The sequence below is a fragment of the Oncorhynchus kisutch genome, linkage group LG1 (assembly GCF_002021735.2).
Source record: "Oncorhynchus kisutch isolate 150728-3 linkage group LG1, Okis_V2, whole genome shotgun sequence".
Classification (NCBI taxonomy): domain Eukaryota; kingdom Metazoa; phylum Chordata; class Actinopteri; order Salmoniformes; family Salmonidae; genus Oncorhynchus; species Oncorhynchus kisutch.
Window position 1 is genome coordinate 46,298,099 of NC_034174.2, and position 24,083 is coordinate 46,322,181.

The window sequence follows — 24,083 nt, forward strand, 5'->3', positions numbered from 1 at the left end:
TGTAAACCTTGTATGTCCTTAGTAGCTGTGTGAATATAAAGTCACTGCAACCTTAAATGGCTGCACCAGACCAAATGGTGGCACTCTAGATCTCATCGTCATCAGTGACACAATATTACTGTATTAGAGCAATAACTATTGATCAAGTGGACTTTGTCTCATACAATAAATTATGTCAAATATTGTGTTTAGTATAGCTGTACAATCACATATCGTTGCCCGTGTTATGTTGTCTGAACGTAGGGAAAAGTGGATCTTTTATTCTGTAAAATCCTGTCTTGCCGCTTGCACAGTCAGCGTATTACAGCTGTGAGAGTGTATTGAGGTATTTTGGAACGCTAATGTGGAGTGAACCAACTGAGATTTAAATCAACATGGTAATGCTTTCACTGACTGCACATAAAGGAAGATAGTGCCTACATCACAGAGGGCTGGCTTTGTTATCCAACTGATCTTGTGTCCTTTCTGTCATCCTGTGAAACCCGTTCATTGCTGCTCTCAGGTATATTTATTTCTGTATAATGTCCCATATTGTTTCCCCTTTGAATATTGTTCTGTTTCTCTTGAACAATGTCTAATTTGTTATTTCTCTGCTGGTCAGGGAGATTGATTTACAATTGGTCCATCTCTCTGTTGGTAATAAGTAACTCAGTTGTGAGCAAGTTCTTCTTGTTGGCGAGGCTCCGTGTGCGTTGTCAGCATTTGATGGTGCGCCAGTCTATCAATCTCTCCAGTGTTGGGTCCAGGAAGGTGGGCCTCGAGGGCGGTGTGGTCACCTGCTAATGAGAGTGGCCAGTAGGGGGAGCAGTGCTGCTGTAAGGGGGGCAGAGAGGCCTGCTGTTCCTCCACACTCCATGGCATTCTCCTGCATCAGACACAGGGGGCATCACAGGAGTTTCAGACCATAGAAATGAATTAATACATACAATACATGGTTCAGACAATATACAGATGGTCACATATGCTTAATTTCATGTTATTAAACACTCATAAACAGGCGTTCATGTACTTTCCGTGTAATCACAGAATTGTGATGCAGACACATATCTACACTGCGTACCTCGGGGTGAAAAGGATGACACGTTTCTGGCCGCTTTCTGTCTTTCTGAAACTTCAGCCTGTCACATTTCAGAGACTCATTGTGTGCAGAGGGGTTAAGGATAGAAATACTGATGATGAACCACACCTCAGATACCTCCGATACATTTAACTGATAGCGTGGTGACTGTTTCTGCAACATCATTCTAGCATGATGAGAAAACCAAACCGTAATGCACGCTTCATAAATAGCTACATGTATGAGAAATGTATTAATACCTCTGACAATGAAGCTATTCACATTCTCAGAAAACTAAAGTCTAAGTTCAGAGTTCACTTACAAGACATTTATATTAAAAAAACTAAAAAGCTTTGTATTAACAATACACTCCAACACCTCAAACTTATAGAGGGTTAGTAAAGGATATACATAATCTCGATGGGATCCATGGAAACCAGGGGGGCAGAGCTGCAGTCACACTTGTTGTCCACGACGACCATGAAGAGATTACTGCTGGGAATCTGCTGAATTACAAAAGATCTGAGGAGTGAGAGAGAAAGAGAGAGTTGAGTGCATGCTTTTAACATAAGGCTAGGTCTCCATTTTCTCCACTTCCTGTCTGACTGACGTGCCCAAGGTAAACTGCCTGTTGTTCAGGCCCTGAAACCAGTACCTGTACCATTGGTAAGAAGACACTTTGAAGTTTGTAGAAATGTTAAAATAATGTAGGAGACTATAATAGACATGGTTATAAAAAAAAATGTGGGGTGGGGGGGGAGCCCATGCTCTTACAATGGAACGTATAGGGAAATAATTAAATCTAGCTCCCAGTATGCAATTCCTATGGCTTCCACTGGGTGTCAGTAGTCTTTGTTCAAGGTTTCAGGCTTGTTTCTTCTAAAACAAGTAAGAAAAATGAGTTTTCCTACAGGGACAGACTTGTGTATGTGCACGATGACACGCACATGCTAATATCGTTTTCGTATTGAACATAATTCTTTCCGTATGAAATATTATAGCTTAATTACATTATGGTATCTTTGGTTTGAATCAAAACATTTTGACTTGTTGAAACAAAGTTTAGGGGTAGATTTTCAGATTCCTATCTTGGCATGTTGAACGAGTTGATTACTCAAATCGATGGCGCCAACAAAATACTTTTTGGGATATAAAGAAGGATTTTAAATCTAACAAAACGACACTACATGTTATAGCTGGGACCTTTTGGATGACAAATCAGAGTAAGTATTTCAGAAAGTATGTGAGTATTTCATTTGTGAATTTATGAAACATGGTGGAGAAATATTTTGATGTGGGGCGCAGTCCTCAAACAATCACATGACATGCTTTCGCTGTAAAGCCTACTGTAAATCGGACACTGCAGTTAGATTAACAAGTATTTAAGCTTTCAACCGATATAAGACGCTTGTATGTACCTAAATGTTTAATAGCCATAATTGTTATGATTATTTATTTGAATTGCGCGTTCTCTAGTTTCACCGGAAGTTGCGCTAGCGGGACGCCTATCCCAGAACTAACGCATGAAATTACCCTGTATTGTGTATACACCTTCAACACACAGGCTAAGTGAGTTTATCGGTGCCTAATACACAGATAAGGTAACTGTGTTACAAGTACCTGGCACACCCCTCACAGTCGATGTTTCCCGTGGTCTCTTTGATGGTACGCTCAGAGACGAATGCAGGGTACTCCGTGTCACATGGCACCATCATGGTCTTTCCCCTCGACCTTTGGGCTGGAAATGGGACATGTAAATCTTAACATAATAAAAACATGAAAGACACACACTCCCATGTGTGCAAGCACCCACACACACACACCTCAAGGTATATTCTTGCACACACTGACCTTTGACTGAGAGATCAACATGCCACCAGCTGTAAAGGTTGAACTCCAGCAGGAAACTGAGGAAAACAAACATACATTGATATAATAATACAATAATATGTACTGTGGTTGATAATCAGTGCATCTCATTATTTTATCGTATCAAGGTGATTATTTTATTGTTCTCACATGACAAGTTTGGTCAAGAGCCATTTCACGATGGAGAAGGGCTGGGAGAGAAGAAATTAAATAAATAGCATTGACTGGATGTATGTAAGTCTGATGAGTAGTTTAGGGACAGTATGTACATGTGATATTTAGGGAGAGTCCTTACATGTGACAATATTTAGGGACAGTACTTACATGTGATAGAGAGCGTGCGCTGTCACTGCTGCCAGCATACACTCTACAGAGAGCCTGGTAGTCATACAGAGTGATCCTAGAGAGAGGAGAATATAGACCATTCATTGAGTGTGTGTGTGTGTGTGTGTTCAGGGTATGACTGTAACATGATTTATCCTCTAACCTTTTGAAGGAGCCCATGAGAAGCAGCTTGTTCATAACAGCACTCTCCACCTCTCCAAAGAACAGCCCCGTCTGAGGAAGATGTTTATTTAAAGGCAAATACTAAGAACCAGGGGAGCTACAGGACACACACACACGTCTAGTATATAATTTATGGTACCTGAGAGTAGTCCTCTGTGACCAGAATAAATCCGTTGTTGTCAATAAGGTAACATTTGATGTCCTGTTAGAAATGAAGAAAGGAACATTAATTCAGATCTTCAAGGCATGACGTCATTTAATAATTCAATACTGAGAGGAAACAGAAAGGTCAGACAGTATAGACAGGAAGTAGAACATCTGAGACATGGACCACAGGCTACGAAGCAGGAAGTAGCATGAGCCAGTGACAGACAGCTACTGTCTGGTCTTACCTCATTATCACAGCTAATGGTGCACTTCCCATCCAGAGCAGCACACTGGATCGAATCAATAAGATGAATAAATGATTAGAATAATCCATAAAGCATGTCTCACAGCACTGGATATTGTGTGTGTGTGTGTCTACCTGTCTACTAGCGGTCCAGAACTTCCTCTGAAAGAAATCCAGCTTCATCTGAATCCCAACAGCTATAGTGGGTTTTAACAAAAACAAACATAACAGTCAGCACACTGTACATCTAGAAGAGGAATTAAAAATGTATTAAAGAGTTTCTTCACATGTCTTCAAAGGGTTTTTTATATTGTTTAAAATATTAGTTACAAGCCTATAACAGGTACAGTAGCTCTCTATGTCAGGGAGAAGGTAGGGTCTTTTTCAGGGAGCTTACAGGCAACAATAGGCGACTTCCTGTCATCCAGCAGTTGTATGGCAGTGCTGGCCAAAACCACACTCTTATTCTCATTTCCTGGAGTGAAAAACAGGAACACAGAAGCACAGATATTAGCCTCAATCAACAAATGTTGTGTAAATGGAAAACAATTCCTACCATTTCAAAAGATCTTATAAAATACACTATATATTCCATTCCACCCTCAGCACCTAAGCATAATCACAGCTGGAAAACCAAGTCACAGAAACAAAAGGGAATACTCATTTTCTAACCAAAAGATGGCGCCATACCCACAGCTTTCAGCAGGCAATAGCAAACCACAGTACTACACTCAGTGATGGAATCCCATCAGTAGCCTACAACCAGGATGTTTGAAGTGATTCTGACAGAGAGAGTGATGTGTTCTTATGAAAAACAAACAGTTCTGGTACTAGCACTACAGAACGTCTGGGGACAGGGATTGTTGGAGGAGGTTATATTATTAAACAGGGGAGGTGATAGTAAAGGAGGGATATTTTACAACAGACTAAGGAATGAGAGCAGTTAGAGGAAGGTAGAGGCTGGTAGACAACAGGGAACAGTGTGATCCTGATCCTCTCTTTCCCTCAGTGGGAAGAAAGTGGGGCACATTAATTACAGACAGCAGTGAGAGATGAGCTGTACAACCCAGCTTCTCTAATATACAGTAGCTCACTCTCCCTAACTTGTAATTGAGTGTCATCTGTAGCCTTTTTCCCCACACCCCACTCGATAGATCTCTTTAGTTAACCATGTGTACTGTATATCTGATAGGTTACCATGACGATTCGCTGTATCTGTGTCTCTGATAAAGGGTGTAGTTAGCCTCTTCGCTCAGTGAGACTTGTACACATTAATCTAGTCTCCTGTCACTGCAGGCCACATCCCGTGCCCCGATAACATATTTATCATCCCCTCTGATTGACCTATTTCCGTGAACCTTTTCCCATCACAAGGCAAAACTATAATACGGAATGCCTTACCGATCGGTACGGGATATAAAGTGTGTGAACTATGGTAAAAATAAACGTTTAAATCCACATTTTCCAAAAGTCACTCCCTAGTCCCATACTCCGTAGTTGTCGCCATGCAAGATTACCGCGTGATCTCAGCTGGCAACGAACCTTTGGCTTTAGGGTGTGTGAGGGCTCAGACTGGTCAAGTGGTCCGACTGCGCCCTCTGATGGAGGTGGGCTGCAGCACAGCCACTACTGATGTGCTCACCTGGGGCCAATTGACTGAGTATTGTTTGTGCTCTCTAAAGACCTGAAGGGGCAGAGGGGGGAGAGTGATGATGAGCCAGAGACTATGGTGAATTCCAGGACAGTAGTATGTCCTGTTAATGGTTTGGCTCAAGCTGTTGGATTGGCGTTTGGTACCAACTGTTAGTTTTTACGGTCCCGGGGAGAGTTGAAAGAACACCGAATACAGTTTCCTTTTTTTGTTGAAGTCACGTCTCTGCGTCTCATTTCGTGCTGTCCCGCCTAGGATTTTGTCAGTGAAAATGTACGGCCTTTCACAGGTTACATGGTGGGAATTCGGTAAACTCTGGAAAAGTTGGATTTAAACGTTTATTTTCACAGAGTGGATAGTCCGTAAAAACTGGTAGGGAATTCCGGGTTATAGATTTGCCTTCGGTGACAGGAAAAGTTGAAATAGATAAACATTTACCAGCCTTCTGGTTTTCGGGGTTCACGGTGTCGCCTTCTGCTACGGGACACCAGATTAATGTGTGCAGAGTGACGAGGCTAACTACACCCTATATCAGTGACACAAATACACTAAATCTTCATGGTAAAACCTATCAGAGACACACCGAATCTCTACGGTAACCCACAGAGATACAGTAGACAGGGTTAACTAAAGAGATCTATTGAGTGGGGTGAGGAGGAAAATAGGCTACAGATGACACTCAATTACAAATAAGGGAGAGAGTGAGCTAATGTATATTAGAGAAACTGTATATTGATTAAAGTAAAATGAAGTTGTATTTCAAAGACAACTTAATTGAAATACAGTGCAAGTAAATGATGGTGTAACGCCTTGTGTTAAGTGCGGGTGTGTTTAAGGTGAGGGGATTCTGGACATAGAGTAAAGGTACGTTTTGTGTAAGTGTCTCCATACCTCCAAAGGGGATCGAGTAAACAAAGGTGCCGGGAACCTGCTCTGCTGCTCTCTTGTACCACAGAGGGAAGTGGTCAGCGTTGAACACCCCCTCCTTATCCTCTGCTGTCAGGAAGTCTCTGATGAGACACAGGAGGTCATGAAGGAGTCAGAGGAGAGACTACAAGTCACTGGTACATTGCTTTGTCTCAGTTGTTGCACTGATTGGCCAGATGCTCAGTATCGTACTCACTGATTGGATAGGTGCTCTGGGACAACAAACAGGCTGGTTCTAGAGAGGCCAGTGCGTGTGCCTAGGTAAGCAATCTCCACTCCTTTGTCTGAGTTCCTGTTGGGGTGATGCAAACAAACAATGAAAACAAAGAGTAATACATTCAGCACAATCACGATACCACAGAGTAGAGAGGATTGTGGGAAGAGGCGGGAACCACAAGGGTGATCAAAGCAGAGAGCCCTAGTGACGCGCTGATGTCGTTGATGTTTTGAACTGTTTAACGACCACCACCAACCCCGCAAAGAGCTGTGAGAGCAACAGAGGGAGGCGTGTTGCATAAAGGAGTTGAGGAGGAGTTAGTTCAAGTTCAGGAGCTAGTGGGCTAGACTCACTCTGATTTGTTGAGGGCCAGGCCGGTCCAGTAGGCCTCCAGTGGGGCTGTGACCACAGCATCAAACAACACCTCCTGGACCAGCTCCCTGTCACCTACAGCAGAGAGGGAGTGGTTCAGTCCTGGAAACACTACCAAGTCCTCTACAGACAGGATATAAGGTTAGGGTTAAGGCTAGGGTTGGAGCGAGGGTTAGGGTTACAGCTAGGTTATATGACTTCCCAGGATGTATAATGAAACCCCAGTAGCCTATAGATCCCAGTGTGGTGTAACTTACATTTGATGTGTGGCTTGCGTCCGGTCAGGTAGAGTTTAATGGCCTGGATCTGGGAGAGGGAGCGGTGCTCATGGTGCTCATCTGTGTTGCAATACGTCCTGTCAAAGGAATAGGTAGACACACCCAAAACACTTGAGGAGCTGACCAACAGAAACTAAATTACAGAAAGAAAAATATACAAAGTGGCACACTATTTCAGGCAAATAACCCATGTTGCTGCATTTCAGCTGAACAGAACATAGACAGACATGCTGTTATATCACATGGCTCAACATAACATGCCTACTAAGACAAACATATAATTTCACTCCATCTACTCAGGTTTCAGAGCACTCTTGACTGAGTGTACCAGAGCGCAGAATAACTGATGAATTTACGAACGTGCAAACACTCGTTGAATATGACAGGTCTCAGTAAGTGACGGCAAATAAACATAATTCAATTATTGCCAGCAGCACAGCTACAGTCACCAATGCTCTAGATAACATGAACGCAGCCTAACCAGCTCTGCTTGGGCGAGTAAAATGGTCAGTGATGTGTTCTCTCATTTGTGTCTGGAAGTAGCTAGCTAGCAAGCTAGCAAGATTTAGCCAGTTAGCTTGGGTGCTTGACAGCCTTCGAGGTGAGAACGCTCGGATCAACCCTACTCCTCGGCCAGAGCGTCCAATGTGCACTCAGAGCAAAACTCTGAATTTACCAAAAGACAACCTTACAATGCTCTTAATTTACAAAAGTCCAAAGCGCACACTGAGTGCGCACTGGCATTCCAGAGTGAATTTACGAACACACCCACCGAAAGCAATAACCTACATAATGCTTGACTGACCAATCCCAAGCTCATAACCCCCCACATTACCCAAAACCCCCTGCATTACCATTCATCTGCCAGCGCAACATCTGGCTGTTCCAGGTCAAGGAGCCCTGCAAAGCACATGAACATCAGATAAGTGATGCTTCAACAGGGCCAGGCTGAGTGCCCTGATATATGGCCTTAAGAACAGGCAGACCACAGGTACAGAATATCCATAAACGTCTATGAAACTGATGAAGCTCTCAGTTCGTTGAGTGAGTGACTCTTACCTGCTTCCACTGAGACGTTTCCTCTGAAGAAGAATTTGCCATGGCCTCTAGACAAAGCCACTCCGACACTGAACACAGAAACACACGGCAGGTTGAGCAGCAGAGAGAAGTCAGTTACACTCTTAGGTCTGGTTTCCCAAACACAGAATAAAGCCTAGTCCTGGACTAAAATAATGTTCAGTGGTGATTCTCCACTGTGGCGCAGCGGTCTAAAGCACTGTATCTCTGTGCTAGAGGCATCACTACAGACCCTGGTTTGATTCCAGGCTGTATAACAACCAGTTGGGATTGGGAGTCCCATTGGGTGGCGCACAATTGGCCCAGCATCGTCCAGGTTAGGGTTTGGCAAATAAGAATTCTTTCTTAACTGACTTTCCTAGTTAAATAAAAATAAAAATGCTTTTCAGTCTAGGACTAGGCCACAGGAGGTTGGTGGCATAATACACTGGGAGAATTGGCTTGTGGTAATGGCTAGAGCAGAATAGGTGGAATGGTATCAAATACATAAAGCACAAGGTTACCATGTGTTTGATGCCATTCGCGCCGTTTCAGCCATTATTATAAGCCTTCCTCCCCTCAGCAGCCTCCACTGGACTAGGTGTTATCTGTGTCTGGGAAATGGGCCCACACAGAGACACATGGCACTTACACTCACTGAAAAACTAAAGAAGCGTGTACCCTACTCTCAAAGCATCTCCTCTTACCTGAAGGGAGTTCCCTTGACTTCAGTGTAGAAATAGTCATTGTGCATCTTCAGGAGTCTTTTCTGAAAGCACATAGAAAAGCATGAAGAATGAGGAGTCATCCAGTGGATCTCATGAAAAGATGAAGTCCGTGCCCCTGCGGAAATCGAATTAGCATAATCAAAGAATCCCCATTAAAAAAAAAGTCTGTTTACGCTAGAGACTTTGAGACTCTGTTTTGAATGGGCTACGCCGGTGTCGGCCTTCGGTCTTCTCATGAAAACGTCTGTAGCGTCCGAAGATGAGATTCTCACAAACACGATGACATTCTCCGTTTTGCTCTACGACCCCCACAAGCGTCAGTCGGCACCACCGATCTGCCAACTTCTTGTCGGTAGTGTAATAACATATTAACACATGTAATAACGCATTCACTGACTGTTGTCTGCCTGTGGCCTAACCATGCAAACTATAGCTTGCACACTGTGTTATAACCTTCCCCTCCCCCTGTCCTTCTGTAGATACTAATCGCACTGGTACAACCCTGTACGGGGGGCTGACTGAGATAACATATACACTGAACATATACACTGAAATTCCTAAAACACACACTCGACCCCCCTTCGGGATGGGCTCCAAAGACAAAGAACTCTGTCAAGAACCAATGGGATACGGACACCAGGCTGGAGGGGACTGTCTATCACCTACAAGCAACCTACCAGAAGCCAGGACTACCAGAATCTACCTACGTCATTTCAATGTATAAAATGGACTGCCCATCATGTTTCAGTCTCTTCTTCCGATAGTTCCGTAAGAACTAGACGAATGGGGCCGTGCAGCACGCTTTGCCAGATATCATTACTCTTGAATAAACGGCCTTTACTATACCTTATCCGCCTTGTCCAGAGTCTCAACTTGGTCTCGTTTCTCATGTATCTATTCATCAACAGTAGCGTGTGAAAGGTTTAGCCTATGTAACAGGTTAAAGGAAATATTCATAGCCTGTTATACATGAAAAAGTATTAGTAAGTTCATAGTATGTGAGGATCTTAAAACATCTACGGTTAAAAAGATGCATTCAGTATTAGTTGACAGAGATTGATAACATTCATATAATTGTGTTAATGTTAAAATCTGTCAAAGGGTACGAATTGTGAGAGTAATGTGTAAACGTTATATTGATTACTTGATTTTGTGGTGCCTAAAAGTGTTCATCTGTCATCTACGAAATGCTCTTAATCTATGAGCCGGAGATCGATTGCTCTGGTCTCCACCCATATTCCTGGGGAAAATCGCGGTCTTTTCTCATTGAACTAAACGTTAAATTGAGAATACAACACCGTATCACTCTCGTGATTATTTCTCCCCTGTTTTCAGGTACTTTATTGATGATAAAAATAGTAATTAAATGTTATAACTCACTAACATGTCAAGAGTGTTTAAGGTGTGTTTTAGTAACGTCTTGAGGAAGTTAGAGTTAAGTTTGAAGAGAGTAATATTAGCCCTGCTCGGTTGAAGTGAAGAATAGCATCGTACTGAGAGTAGCTGCCATTTTATGTCGATTGTGAATGAACATACGCGTTGTTAATAAGATATTTTGCTGTGTTATTTGTATAATGGTTTTTCTGTTGTTTTGTAATGTGTTACTTTTGTGAAATGTTTGAACTAAACGTTAAATTGAGAATACAACACCGTATCACTCTCGTGATTATTTCTCCCCTGTTTTCAGGGGCGTAACACCTACACACTAATACAGGGTTTGCCAAACTCTGTCCTTGGGACCCAAAGGCGTGCACATGTAGTTTTTTTTTGCCCTAGAACTTGTTAATGTAATTGAACTATGCCAATGTGCTTTTATCAATTTAAAGCCCTTAATCTATTCTATGAGAATTTCTAAGATTTCTTGTTTGCATAAAATAGACATTCTCGGAGAGCGCTCCCACTTAATCACGTGCAACAGTTTATATAGAGATCATGACCTCATTTCATTGCTTTAACAGAATCCCCTCTCGACCGGGACAAAGTAAGGTGAAAAGTTCATTCTAACTTACTAACACACTCCCAGATAACTTTTGACCCCTCAACATTATCGATCACCACTGAACTGACAGTTTTAATTAACAGAAAACCTAGGAATGCACTCACTGCCTTATCTAAAAACCCCAGAGCTAAGTTTCTGTAGGGTCAACCATAGGCTAACGACCTTATCTGTTTTCACAGTCCACAAGTCCACAACCCATATAGTTAATCAGATATAATAAAACAGAGTATAAGTTTACTTAGTTACAGTTCCATTTAAAATGATTTGTTCAGTCATATTAATCATAATTTCCTAACAAACTACACAGCTGATTCAAATAATTATCTAATCATCATCATTTGAATCAGCTGTGTAGTGTTAGGGGGGAGGGAAAAGAGAACAGAGTTTGGGAAACTTTGCACTAATATGACCCCACCATCAACAGGTTAGACTGTCACGAACACGTACATGCTGGTTGTTTTGCTCTAGGAAGCCCACCCCATAAGCCTCGTCTGAAGGTAGCCCGGTACCAGTTTAAAAAATAAATGGAAGCATATATGGAAGTAGTTTAGAACATAAAAAAGTGGTTCAATTTGGTTAAAACCTTTTTTTAAAGATATCCTGATCTTTCGTAGATCTCTCAGATATAGGACTTACACTGCAAAACATAGTTCCTTTTTATTTATTTTTGGGGATATCTGTTTTGCAATGTATTCAATGTGTTCCTATGGGCTAATAGCATTAAGGCCACATTTGATGAAATAACTTTTTTTTAGGGGTCCTAAAATTCTAAATCAAATAGCTAAATGATCCTTGGTTTGGCTTTCTTAAAACAATTCCATATGTTAACCCATTCCCGGGCCCATAGACCTTAAGGGGTTCAAAGAGGAGAGTGTAATTTTTGTAATGTAATCTTCAGTCTCACCCCTTTGTCCACTGTCTTCTTCACCTCCATGGAGAATGTCCCAGTCTTCCTGTTGACCATGGCATTACGCAGCTGTAACATAAGAACAGGATATTTATCAGGATGCAAAGAGTCCATGCTGACTTAGAGTATACAGCGTCAGGGTAGCCTAGTGGTTAGAGTGTTGGACTAGTAACCGGAAGGTTGCAAGTTCAAGTCCCCGAGCTGACAAGGTACAAATCTGTCGTTCTGCCCCTGAACAGGCAGTTAACCCACTGTTCCCAGGCCGTCATTGAAAATAAGACTTTGTTCTTAACTGACTTGTTAAAAAAAAAAAAAAAAAAAAACTCCTTGGAAAACAGTGGCAATTCTTACTGAGTGGACGTTCCAGGTTATTTAAATAAATAGGGATACCTCAGGATTTGAATGAAGCCCTTTATCTACTTTCCTAAGAGTCAGATGAACTTGTGGATAACATTTGTATGTCTCTGCGTGCTGATTGAAGAATGTTGCTAACTAGCAATTGCTAACCAGCGTTAGCACAATGACTGGAAGTCTAAGGTGACTGATAGCATGCTAGTAGATACCATAGACCTCCAGTCCTTGCACTAACGCTACAGTAGTTAGCATTGGCTCACGAAACTACCTCTAACTTCCTTCATACTGGATGCAGAAACATAAAAATGGTATCCATGAGCTCATCTGACTCTGGGAAAGTTATCCCGAAGTATCCCTTTAAGTATAGTAAAGGCAGTAGTAGTTTATAATGAGTGTGTGTCTAATGTTTTGTTACGTCATGATTTAGACATACAAAGTCATCCTTGTCCTCCCACTCCACTTCTGACAGGTCCACACTGCTGTAGTTGGGTTTCCTCCTCTTCTGGCCCTCCTGGTACTGAGGCACAGAGGAAACACACATTTGATGGGAACAGTTGAGGAAGTCTAGATTTCGTTGTGGATGGTTTGGGTGCACAGCTAAGTTAAGAGTGAACCTATACAAGGCTTCGTTCACACAGTCTTGCTCAAAACCAGAACAATCCTAGCCAGGTTAAGCAGACTGACCGCTGTGCTCAAACCAAATGTGAGCTATCGTGAGATCAGTCTGGTTCCACCAGGCTAGAACTCCCCAAAATGCAATCCCAAATTGATCAGTTCAATCAACAACCAATCACATAAACATGTCCAGTCCCACACACAAAGTCCAGTAGGGTCTAGTACAGCCTCAAAAGAGACAACCACAGTCACAGCACAGAGAAACACACACTTACAGTACATTTAAAACCAACACATTCTAAAACACATATACACACACAAACACACACAGTGTCACAGAGAGGTACTAACATCACATAGACACTGTTACACACAGATCCACTAGCACCAGTTTCCAGTGGAACCCATGCAGGGTCCCAGAGAGAGAGTGAGTGTCTGTGGTCTAGTCTCTGTATGGCACAGTTACAGGACAGGAGGGTTACCTCTGGGTTAGTGTTAGCTCAGTTAGCCAGGGCCAGCCAGCCCTACAGTAGTAGCAATGGCCTGTATCCCTCCCTGCATGCATACATCAAAGGAAAAGGTGGGCATTACAGATTGAGTCTCCCAAACTTCCTCGGTAATACACACTCACACTGTTTACGTGTATGTGGTCAACATAGTCTGTCATGTAACAGAAAAGGACACTTTCTGTTTTTCAAAACACAGGCATTCAGTGTCTGTATTTAAACTATTTATTTAAAGAGATTCTCCGGTACTTTTTCTATACTTTACTTTTTAGCCAGTAGTTCTGAAAGTAATGCTCACGAGCAAAAAGTTGCCTGAGAAAATGGTGTACTATGTCACATACAGTGCATTCGGAAAGTATTCAGACTCTTTGACTTTTCCAAATTTTGTTAGGTTACAGCCTAATTCTAAAATAAGTCAATAAAAATCCTCATCAATTTACACGCAATACCCTATAATGACAAAGTGAAAACAGTTTTGGGGGAATTTTTTGCTAATTTATAAAAATGTAATAAACAGAAATATCTTATTTACATAAGTATTTAGTCCCTTTGTTATGAGACTTGAAATTGAGCTCAGGTGCATCCCGTTTCCATTGATCATGTCAAGCCCTGGCCATGGAGAGGGTTTTATTCTCTATTTTGGTTTGGCCAGGGTGTGACTAGGGTGGGAATTCTAGTTTCTTTAGTTCTATGTTTTCTATTTCTTTGTGTTTGCCCGGGTGTGGTTCTCAATCAGAGGCAGCTGTCTATCATTGTCTCTGATTGGGAATCATACTTAGGCAGCTTTTTCCCATCTGTGTTTTGTGGGTAGTTGTTTTCTGTTTCTGCACCTGACAGAACTGTTCGTTGTCGTTTTTGCTCTTTGTTATTTTGTTCTAGTGTTCAGATTTTAATAAACATCATGAACACGTACCACGCTGCGCTTTGGTCCACTCCCTCTTCTTCAGACGAGCGTTACAGAACTACCCACCACCAACGGACCAAGCAGCATGGTAAGGAGGAGCAGCGTGTAATGGACTCCTGGACATGGGAGGAAATCCTGGACAGGAAAGGACCCTGGAGGCAGGCTGGGGAGTATCGCCGAACTGGGAGCAGCTAAAGCTGAGAGGCAGCGTTATGAGGGAACATGGCTGGCAAGGAAGCCCGAGAGGCAGCCCCAAAAAATGTTTTGGTCAGGCACCGTGTTATGTGGTGGAGCGCACGGTGTCTCCAGTACGCGTTCTTAGCCTGGTGCGCTACATCCAAGCTCCCCGCATCCAGCCAGGAAGGATTGTGCCAGCCCTGATCTCCAGACCTCCAGTACGTCTCTACGGCTCAGGACATCCTGTGTCGGCTCTGCACACTGTCTCTCCAGTGCATCTGCACAGCCCAGTGCGTCCTGTGCCTGCGCCCCGCACGTGCCGGGCCAAAGTCACCATCCAGCCAGGACGGGTTGTGCAGGGTCTTAGCTCAAGATCTCCAGTGCGCCTCCACGGCCCAGTGTATCCAGTGCCTCTGCCTAGGACAGGGCCTCCTGTATGTCTCTCCAGCCTGGTGAGTCCTGTGCCTGCGCCCAGAACTAATCCTCTTGCATGTCTCCCCAGCCAGGTGAGCCCTGTGGCAGCTCCACATACCAGACTGCCCATACGTCTCCTCCATCCAGTGATGGTCCATGGCAAGAAGCCTCCAGTGATGATCCATGGCAAGAAGCCTCCAGTGATGATCCATGGCAAGAAGCCTCCAGTGATGATCCATGGCACGAAGCCTCCAGTGATGATCCATGGCACGAAGCCTCCAGTGATGATCCATGGCATGAAGCCTCCAGTGATGATCCATGGCATGAAGGCTCCAGTGATGATCCATGGCATGAAGGCTCCAGTGATGATCCATGGCACGAAGCCTCCAGTGAATATCCATGGCAAGAAGCCTCCAGTGATGATCCATGGCATGAAGCCTCCAGTGATGATCCATGGCAAGAAGCCTCCAGTGATGATCCAGTGATGATCCATGGCATGAAGGCTCCAGTGATGATCCATGGCATGAAGCCTCCAGTGAATATCCATGGCAAGAAGCCTCCAGTGATGATCCATGGCACGAAGCCTCCAGTGATAATCCATGGCAAGAAGCCTCCAGTGAATATCCATGGCAAGAAGCCTCCAGTGATGATCCATGGCACGAAGCCTCCAGTGATGATCCATGGCAAGAAGCCTCCAGTGATGATCCAGTGATGATCCATGGCACGAAGTCTCCAGTGATGATCCATGGCACGAAGCCTCCTGTTATGATACATGGCAAGAAGCCTCCAGTGATGATCCATGGAAAGAAGCCTTCAGTGGTGAGACATGGCACAAAGCCTCCAACGAGGGCCTCCAGACCGGAGCCTCCAGCGCCGCCCTCCAGTCCGGAGCCTCCAGCGCTGCCCTCCAGTCCGGAGCCTCCAGCGACGCCCTCCAGTCCAGAGCCACCAGCGACAGCCTCCAGTCCGGAGCCCTGGCCATATAGAGGGTTTTATTCTCTATTTTGGTTAGGCTAGGGTGTGACTAGGGTGGGCATTCTAGTTTCTTTATTTCTATGTTTTCTATTTCGTTGTGTTTGGTTCTCAATCAGAGGCAGCTGTCTATCGTTGTCTCCGATTGAGAATCATACTTAGGCAGCTTTTTCCCACTTGTGTTTTGTGGGTAGTTGTTTTCTGTTTTGTTTTTCTGCACCTGACAGAACTGTTCATGGTCATTTTTGCTCTTTGTTATTTTGTTCTAGTGTTCAGATTTTAATAAACATCACGAACATGTACCAAGCTGCGCTTTGGTCCACTCCCTCTTCTTCAGATGAGCGTTACAGATCATCTTTGAGATGTTTCTACAACTTGATAGGAGTCCAACTGAGGTAAATTAGATTAATTGGACATGATTTGGAAAGGCACTCACCTGTCTATATAAGGTCCCACGGTTGACAGTGCATGTCAGAGCAAAAACCAAGCCATGTGTAACGGCGTTCTTCGTTTGTTGAAGGAGAGGACCGAAATGCAGCGTGGTGGTTAATCATGATCTTTAATGAAAACAAATGACGGAACGATACATGAACTAACTTATAAATACAAAAAAACAACAAACGGAACGTGAAACCTAATTACAGCCTATCTGGTGAAACTACACAGAGACAGGAACAATCACCCACGAAATACAAAGCGAAACTTAGGCTACCTAAATACGGTTCCCAATCAGAGGCAACGAGAATCACCTGACTCCTGATTGAGAACCGCCTCAGGCAGCCAAGCCTATAAAACACCCCTAATCAGCCGCGATCCCAAATACTACAAACCCCAATACGAAATACAATAACATAAACCCCTGTCACACCCTGGCCTGACCAAATATATAACGAAAACACAAAATACAATGACCAAGGCGTGACAGAACCCCCCCCCCAAGGTGCGGACTCCCGGACGCACCTCAAAACCATAGGGAGGGTCCGGGTGGGCGTCTGTCCTTGGAGGCGGCTCCGGCTCGGGACGTGGACCCCACTTCATTAATGTCCTAGTTCCTCCCCTTCGCGTCCTGGGATAATCCACCCTCGCCGCCGACCATGGCCTAATAGTCCTCACCCAGAACCCCACAGAACTGAGGAGCAGCTCGTGACTGAGGGGCATCTCGGGACTGAGGGGCAGCTCGGGACTGAGGGGCAGCTCGGGACTGAGGGGCAGCTCGGGACTGAGGGGCAACTCGGGACTGAGGGGCAGCTCGGGACTGAGGCAGCTCGGGACTGAGGGGCAGCTCGGGACTGAGGGGCAGCCCGGAACTGAGGGGCAGCCCGGAACTGAGGGGCAGCCCGGAACTGAGGGGCAGCCCGGAACAGAGGGGAAGCCCAGTACTGAGTGGAAGCCCAGTACTGAGAGGAAGCCCAGTACTGAGATGAAGCTCAGGTAGGTAGTAGGCTCCGGTAGATCCTGGCTGGCTGGCGGATCTGGAAGATTCAGGTTGACTAGCAGATCTGGAAGATTCTGGTTGACTAGCAGATCTGGAAGATTCTGGTTGACTAGCAGATCTGGAAGATTCTGGTTGACTAGCAGATCTGGAAGATTCTGGTTGACAGGCTGATCTGGAAGAATCTGGTTGACAGGCTGATCTGGAAGAATCTGGTTGACTGGCAGATCTAGAAGATCATGGCTGACTGGCGGATCTAGCTGCTCTATGCAGACTGACAGCTCTGACTGCTCCATGCAGGCTGACAACTCCTTGCAGACTGGCGGCTCTGGCTGCTTCATGCAGACTGACAGCTCTGACTGCTCCATGCAGGCTGACAGCACACTGCAGACTGGCAGCTCCTTGCAGACTGACAGCTCTGACTGCTCCATGCAGGCTGACAGCTCCTTGCAGACTGACAGCTCCTTGCAGACTGGCAGCTCCTTGCAGACTGGCAGCTCCTTGCAGACTGACAGCTCCTTGCAGACTGGCAGCTCCTTGCAGACTGACATCTCTGACTGCTCCATGCAGGCTGACAACTCAAATCAAATCAAATTTATTTATATAGCCCTTCGTACATCAGCTGATATCTCAAAGTGCTGTACAGAAACCCAGCCTAAAACCCCAAACAGCAAGCAATGCAGGTGTAGAAGCACGGTGGCTAGGAAAAACTCCCTAGAAAGGCCAATACCTAGGAAGAAACCTAGAGAGGAACCAGGCTATGTGGGGTGGCCAGTCCTCTTCTGGCTGTGCCGGGTGGAGATTATAACAGAACATGGCCAAGATGTTCAAATGTTCATAAATGACCAGCATGGTCGAATAATAATAAGGCAGAACAGTTGAAACTGGAGCAGCAGCACAGTCAGGTGGAAGTTGAAACTGGAGCAGCAGCATGGCCAGGTGGACTGGGGACAGCAAGGAGTCATCATGTCAGGTAGTCCTGGGGCATGGTCCTAGGGCTCAGGTCAGTTGAAACTGGAACAGCAACATGGCCAGGTGGACTGTGGACAGCAAGGAGTCATCATGTCAGGTAGTCCTGGGGCATGGTCCTAGGGCTCCTTGCAGACTGGCAGCTCTGGCTGCTTCATGCAGACTGAAAGCTCTGACTGCTCCATGCAGGCTGACAGCACCCTGCAGACTGGCAGCTCCTTGCAGACTGACAGCTCTGACTGCTCCATGCAGGCTGACAGCTCCTTGCAGACTGACAGCTCCTTGCAGACTGGCAGCTCCTTGCAGACTGGCAGCTCCTTGCAGACTGGAAGCTCCTTGCAGACTGGCAGCTCCTTGCAGACTGACAGCTCCTTGCAGACTGGCAGCTCCTTGCAGACTGGCAGCTCCTTGCAGACTGACATCTCTGACTGCTCCATGCAGGCTGACAGCTCCTTGCAGACTGACAGCTCCTTGCAGACTGACAGCTCCTTGCAGACTGGCAGCTCCTTGCAGACTGGCAGCTCCTTGCAGACTGACAGCTCTGGCTGCTTCATGCAGACTGACAGCTCTGACTGCTCCATGCAGGCTGACAGCAGCCTGCAGACTGGCAGCTCCTTGCAGACTGGCAGCTCCTTGCAGACTGGCAGCTCCTTGCAGACTGACAGCTCTGACTGCTCCATGCAGGCTGACAGCTCCTTGCAGACTGGCAGCTCTTTGCAGACTGACAGCTCTGGCTGCTTCATGCAGACTGGCAGCTCAGGCTGCTTCAAACAGGCAGGAGGCTCCGGTAGCGCTGTAGAGAAGAAAGGCTCTGATAGCGCTGAACAGGCGGGAGACTCCGACAGCGCAGGAGGGAAGGAAGGCTCTGGCTGTGCTGAACAGGCGGGAGACTCCGACAGCGCAGGAAAGGCGAGGCGCACTGTAGGCCTGATGCGTGGTGCGGGCACTGGGGATACTGGAGCGAGGACACGCACAGGAAGCCTGGTGCGGGGAGCTGCTACCGGAGGACTAGTGTGTGGAGGTGGCACAGGATGTGCAAGGCTAGGGATGTGCACAGGAGGCCTGGTGCGTGAGGCTGGCACCAACTTCACCAGCCGACTAACACGCACCTCAGGACGAGTATGGAGCGCTAACTCAGGTGCCATCAAATCCCCGACACGATCCGTCGGACGAATATGATATCTATAGCACCAAGCTAGCAACTCCCTCATTACTCTCCACTCCACTTTCCCCATTAACACCTTCACAGTCTCTGCTTCGCTCACCTCTAACACCGGCTCTGGTTCTGGTCTCCTCCTTGGCTCCTCACGATAAACAAGGAGAGTTGGCTCAGGTCCATCTCCTGACTCAGCCACTCTCCCTCTGAGCCCCCCCCAATACATTTTTTGGGGTGACTTTCGGGTTTCACTCAGCGCCGCCGTGTCTGTTTCTCCAACTCCATTCGCCTATAGCCTTCTTCGCACTGCTCTAGCGAATCCCATGCGGGCTCCTGCACTCTCTCTGGGTCGGCCGCCCACCTGTTGATTTCTTCCAACGTCGTATACTCCATGCCATTGCTGTCCATAACGTCCTCCTTTCGCTTTTCCTGCCTGTTACCACGCCGATCGGTCCGTATGTGGTGGGTGATTCTGTAACGGCGTTCTTCGTTTGTTGAAGGAGAGGACTGAAATGCAGCGTGGTGGTTAATCATGATCTTTAATGAAAACAAATGACGGAACGATACATGAACTAACTAATAAATACAAAAAAACAACAAACGGAACGTGAAACCTAATTACAGCCTATCTGGTGAAACTACACAGAGACAGGAATAATCACCCACGAAATACAAAGAGAAACTTAGGCTACCTAAATACGGTTCCCAATCAGAGGCAACGAGAATCACCTGACTCCTGATTGAGAACCGCCTCAGGCAGCCAAGCCTATACAACACCCCTAATCAGCCGCGATCCCAAATACTACAAACCCAAATACAATAACATAAACCCCTGTCACACCCTGGCCTGACCAAATATATAACGAAAACACAAAATACAATGACCAAGGCGTGACACCATGAGGTCGAAAGAATTGTCTGTAGAGCCCCCGAGACAGGATTGTGTCGAGGCACAGATCTGGGGAAGGGTACCTAAGAATTTCTGCAGCATTGAAGGTCCCCAAGAACACAGCGGCCTCCATCGTTTTTAATTGGAAGAAGTTTGGAAACACCAATACTCTTCCTATAGCTGGCCGCCGGACAAACTGAGCAATCAGGGGAGAAGGGCCTTAGTCAGGGAGCTGACCAAGAACCCGATGGTCAGAGAGCTCAAGAGTTCCTCTGTGAAGATGGGAGAACCTTCCAGAAGGACAACCATCTCTGCAGCACTCCACCAATCAAGCTTTTATGGTAAGTGGCCAGACGGAAGCCACACCTCAGTAAAAGGCACGACAGTCTGCTTGGAGTTTGCCAAAAAGGCAGAGAGACTTGCCAGGATCGAGGGAAAGATGAATGGAGAAAAGTACAGAGAGATCCTTGATGAAAACCTGTTCCGGAGCGCTCAGGACCTCAGACTGGGGCGAAGGTCTACCTTCCAACAGGACAACGACCCTAAGAACACAGCCAAGACAACGCAGGAGTGGATTCGGGACAAGTCTCTGAATGTCCTTGAGTGGCCTAGCCAGATCCTGGACTTGAACCTGAAGAGACCTGAAAATAGCTGTGCAGTGACACTCCCCATCCAAGCTGACAGAGCTTTGGAGGATCTGCAGAGAAGAATGGGAGAAACTCCACAAATACAGGTGTGCCAAGCTTGTAGCGTCATACCCAAGAAGACTAAAGGTGCTTCAACAAAGTATTGAGTAAAGGGTCTGAATACCTATGTAAATGTGATATTTCTGTTTAGTTTTTTTAGAGATGTGCAAAGATTTCTACAAACGTGTTTTTTGCTTTGTCGTTACGGGCTATTGTGGATAGATTGAGAACTTTTTTTAAATCCATTTTAGAATAAGTCTGTAACGTAACAAAATGTGGAAAAAGCTCATTGGCAAGAACTTGAATTGCTAGGAGGCTGACCCACTTGGGGGAAAATGTAGGGAAAATAGTGCAGCACAGCTTCCAAAAAAAGAAACTAGGGATTTTGTGGTTAATTGAGGTAAGACAGTAATTCTGCTCATAGATTATGCATGTATGAACTACACACTGACACATCTGGCCCAAAGCAGGAAATAGTCGTTCAGTAGTCGCCAAAGTTCCGGAGAAAATCTTTAAAGGTCCAATGCAGCCATTTGTATCTCAATATCAAATGTCTGGGTAACAATGAAGTACCTTATTGTGATCGTTTTCAATTAAAATGTTTAAAAAAATGTTTAAAAAACAATTTTGCTAAGACTCTCTGGGAGGAGTTTGAGTGGGGAGGGGAAAACTGCAATGTACTGTAGCTGTTTAACCACTCCAAAGATTAGTATGTGTAAAGGCTTTTTGGGTTAGGGTTAGTGCATTGTGGCAAGGCTTGGGTTAGGGACAGGGGTTAGGGACAGGGGTAGGGTCGCAAAATTCAGGCAACTTTCCCAGAATTCCCAGGTTTTCCAGAAATCCTGCTTCGACGATGCCCGGTATAAGGAGGGGATAAGCAGGAAATCCTGAATCCTCTAACCATTATTTCTGAGGAAACCTTTGATTTTACAACCCTAGGCAGGGGACATAGTGTATGAGTGTGTTTAAAAGACAGTGTGTTACCAGTGGCCTCAGGTCCGGATGGGTCAGGATGTAGCCGTTGTTTGTGATGGCAAAGGCGTAACCGTGGATACCCAGCTGAAGGCATAAAAACAATATATAGAGTAGAAGCATGGCCGATTAATTAGGGCCGATTTCAAGTTTTCATAATAATCGGTAATCTGCATTTTTGGCATTTTTATAAAAAACAATCAATCTTAACATAATCACGAGTTAACTACATATGGTTGATGATATTACTAGTTTAACTAGCTTGTCCAGTTTTGCAAATAATCAATGTGGTGCCTGTTAATTTATCATCGAATCACGGCCTACTTCGCTAAAAGTGTATTTACGAAAAAGCGCTGTCGTTGCACCAATGTACCTAACCATAAACATCAATGCCTTTCTTAAAATCAATACACAAGTATATATTTTTAAACCTGCATATTTAGTTCAAAGAAATCATGTTAGCAGGCAATATTAACTAGGGAAATTGTGTGACTTCTCTTGCGTTCTGTGCAAGCAGAGTCCGGGTATGTGCAGCAGTTTGGGCTGCCTGGCTCGTTGCGAACTGTGTGAAGACCATTTCTTCCTAACAAAGACCGTAATTAATTTGCCAGAATTGTACATAATTATGACATAACATTGGAGGTTGTGCAATGTAACAGAAATATTTAGACTTATGAATGCCACCCGTTCGATAAAATATGGAACGGTTCCGTATTTCACTGAAAGAATAAACGTTTTGTTTTCGAAAATGCTAGTTTCTGGATTTGACCATATTAATGACCTAAGGCTCATATTTCTGTGTGTTTATTATATTATAATTAAGTCTTTGATTTGATATTTGATAGAGCAGTCTGATTGAGCGGGGGTAGGCAGCAGCAAGCTCTTAAGCATTAATTCAAACAGCACTTTCCTGCGTTTGCCAGCAGCTCTTCACAATGCGTGAAGCACAGTGCTGTTTATGATTTCAAGCCTATCAACTTCCGAGATTAGGCAGGCAATACTATGGTGCCTATAAGAACATCCAACATCAAAGGTATATGAAATACAAAATGGTATTGAGCAAAATTGTCCTATAATTCCTATAACAACTACAACCTAAAACTTCTTAACTGGGAATATTGAAGACTCATGTTAAAAGGAACCACCAGCTTTCATATGTTCTCATGTTCTGAGCAAGGAACTTAAAACGTTATCTTTCTTACATGGCACATATTGCACTTTTACTTTCTTCTCCAACACTGTGTTTTTGCATTATTTAAACCGAATTGAACATGTTTCATAATTTTTTTGAGACTAAATTGATTTTTATTTATGTATTATATTAAGTTAAAATAAAAATGTTCATTCAGTATTGTTGTAACTGTCATTATTACAAATATTTTTTATTATACATATATAAAAATCGGCTGATTAATCAGTATCGGCTTTTTTTGGTCCTCCACTAATCCATATCGATGTTGAAAAATCATAATCGGTCGACCTCTAATATAGAGATACTTGATTACATAAAGTAGAGTACAGTACAACAGTAAATGACAAGGCATCTAATGGGTCATAAACATGGGTTAGTAAACCCAGTACCAGGTGTTTAGGGATGATCTTCATGAGTTCCTGAAGAGGAATGTCTGTGCCCACTACCCCTAGGAGTATACCCTGGTTCTTCTGTAGAGGAGAGAGGAGAGAAAGAGTGAGTATAACACACACAGACAGACACACACACACAGACACACACACTTACGGTCTCGTTCTTGGTGCTGAACACAGGCATGGCCACAGTGGTCATCAGGCTTGGGCCCTTCTTGTTTCTGGACTGAGATGGAACACAGTGACAGTGACAGAAAGTGGCAAAGACCGATCTCGATTGCATTACTCCTCGCGCCCTCTTTCCTTGTCTCCTTCTCAAAACCCATTGGATAAGAAAGCCAGAGGTCCCTCCCCTCTGACCTTCTCCTCCAATGGGTTTTGAGAGGGAGGCGAGGAGAGAGGACACGAGGAGGTTGCAATCGAGATTTTCCAATTACTTTAACCATCAGAGGCTATTGCTACAGTATTCCATGTCTGACTGATGCTAAATGCTA

The 24,083-nt window shown here is 44.8% G+C and overlaps 1 protein-coding gene across 1 annotated transcript in view; it reads right to left on the minus strand.

The window, feature by feature from the left end:
• Positions 1–240: 240 nt before the first annotated feature.
• LOC109869219 (voltage-dependent calcium channel subunit alpha-2/delta-3) overlaps positions 241–24,083 on the minus strand; it is a 63,011-nt gene continuing 39,168 nt past the window's right edge. The window contains exons 13-36 of the mRNA XM_031835494.1: positions 23,744–23,815; positions 23,587–23,667; positions 22,018–22,092; positions 12,747–12,830; positions 11,957–12,028; positions 9,033–9,094; positions 8,329–8,396; positions 8,124–8,169; positions 7,249–7,346; positions 6,973–7,066; positions 6,599–6,694; positions 6,367–6,485; positions 4,222–4,299; positions 3,960–4,021; positions 3,826–3,870; positions 3,573–3,635; positions 3,414–3,484; positions 3,251–3,326; positions 3,077–3,117; positions 2,909–2,964; positions 2,678–2,795; positions 1,467–1,579; positions 1,061–1,143; positions 241–865 (exon numbers count right to left, since the gene is read on the minus strand). Of these exons, the coding sequence (XP_031691354.1) occupies positions 773–865; positions 1,061–1,143; positions 1,467–1,579; positions 2,678–2,795; positions 2,909–2,964; positions 3,077–3,117; positions 3,251–3,326; positions 3,414–3,484; positions 3,573–3,635; positions 3,826–3,870; positions 3,960–4,021; positions 4,222–4,299; positions 6,367–6,485; positions 6,599–6,694; positions 6,973–7,066; positions 7,249–7,346; positions 8,124–8,169; positions 8,329–8,396; positions 9,033–9,094; positions 11,957–12,028; positions 12,747–12,830; positions 22,018–22,092; positions 23,587–23,667; positions 23,744–23,815 (1,866 nt within the window). The 3' untranslated portion in view covers positions 241–772. The remainder of the gene's footprint in view (positions 866–1,060; positions 1,144–1,466; positions 1,580–2,677; positions 2,796–2,908; positions 2,965–3,076; positions 3,118–3,250; positions 3,327–3,413; positions 3,485–3,572; positions 3,636–3,825; positions 3,871–3,959; positions 4,022–4,221; positions 4,300–6,366; positions 6,486–6,598; positions 6,695–6,972; positions 7,067–7,248; positions 7,347–8,123; positions 8,170–8,328; positions 8,397–9,032; positions 9,095–11,956; positions 12,029–12,746; positions 12,831–22,017; positions 22,093–23,586; positions 23,668–23,743; positions 23,816–24,083) is intronic.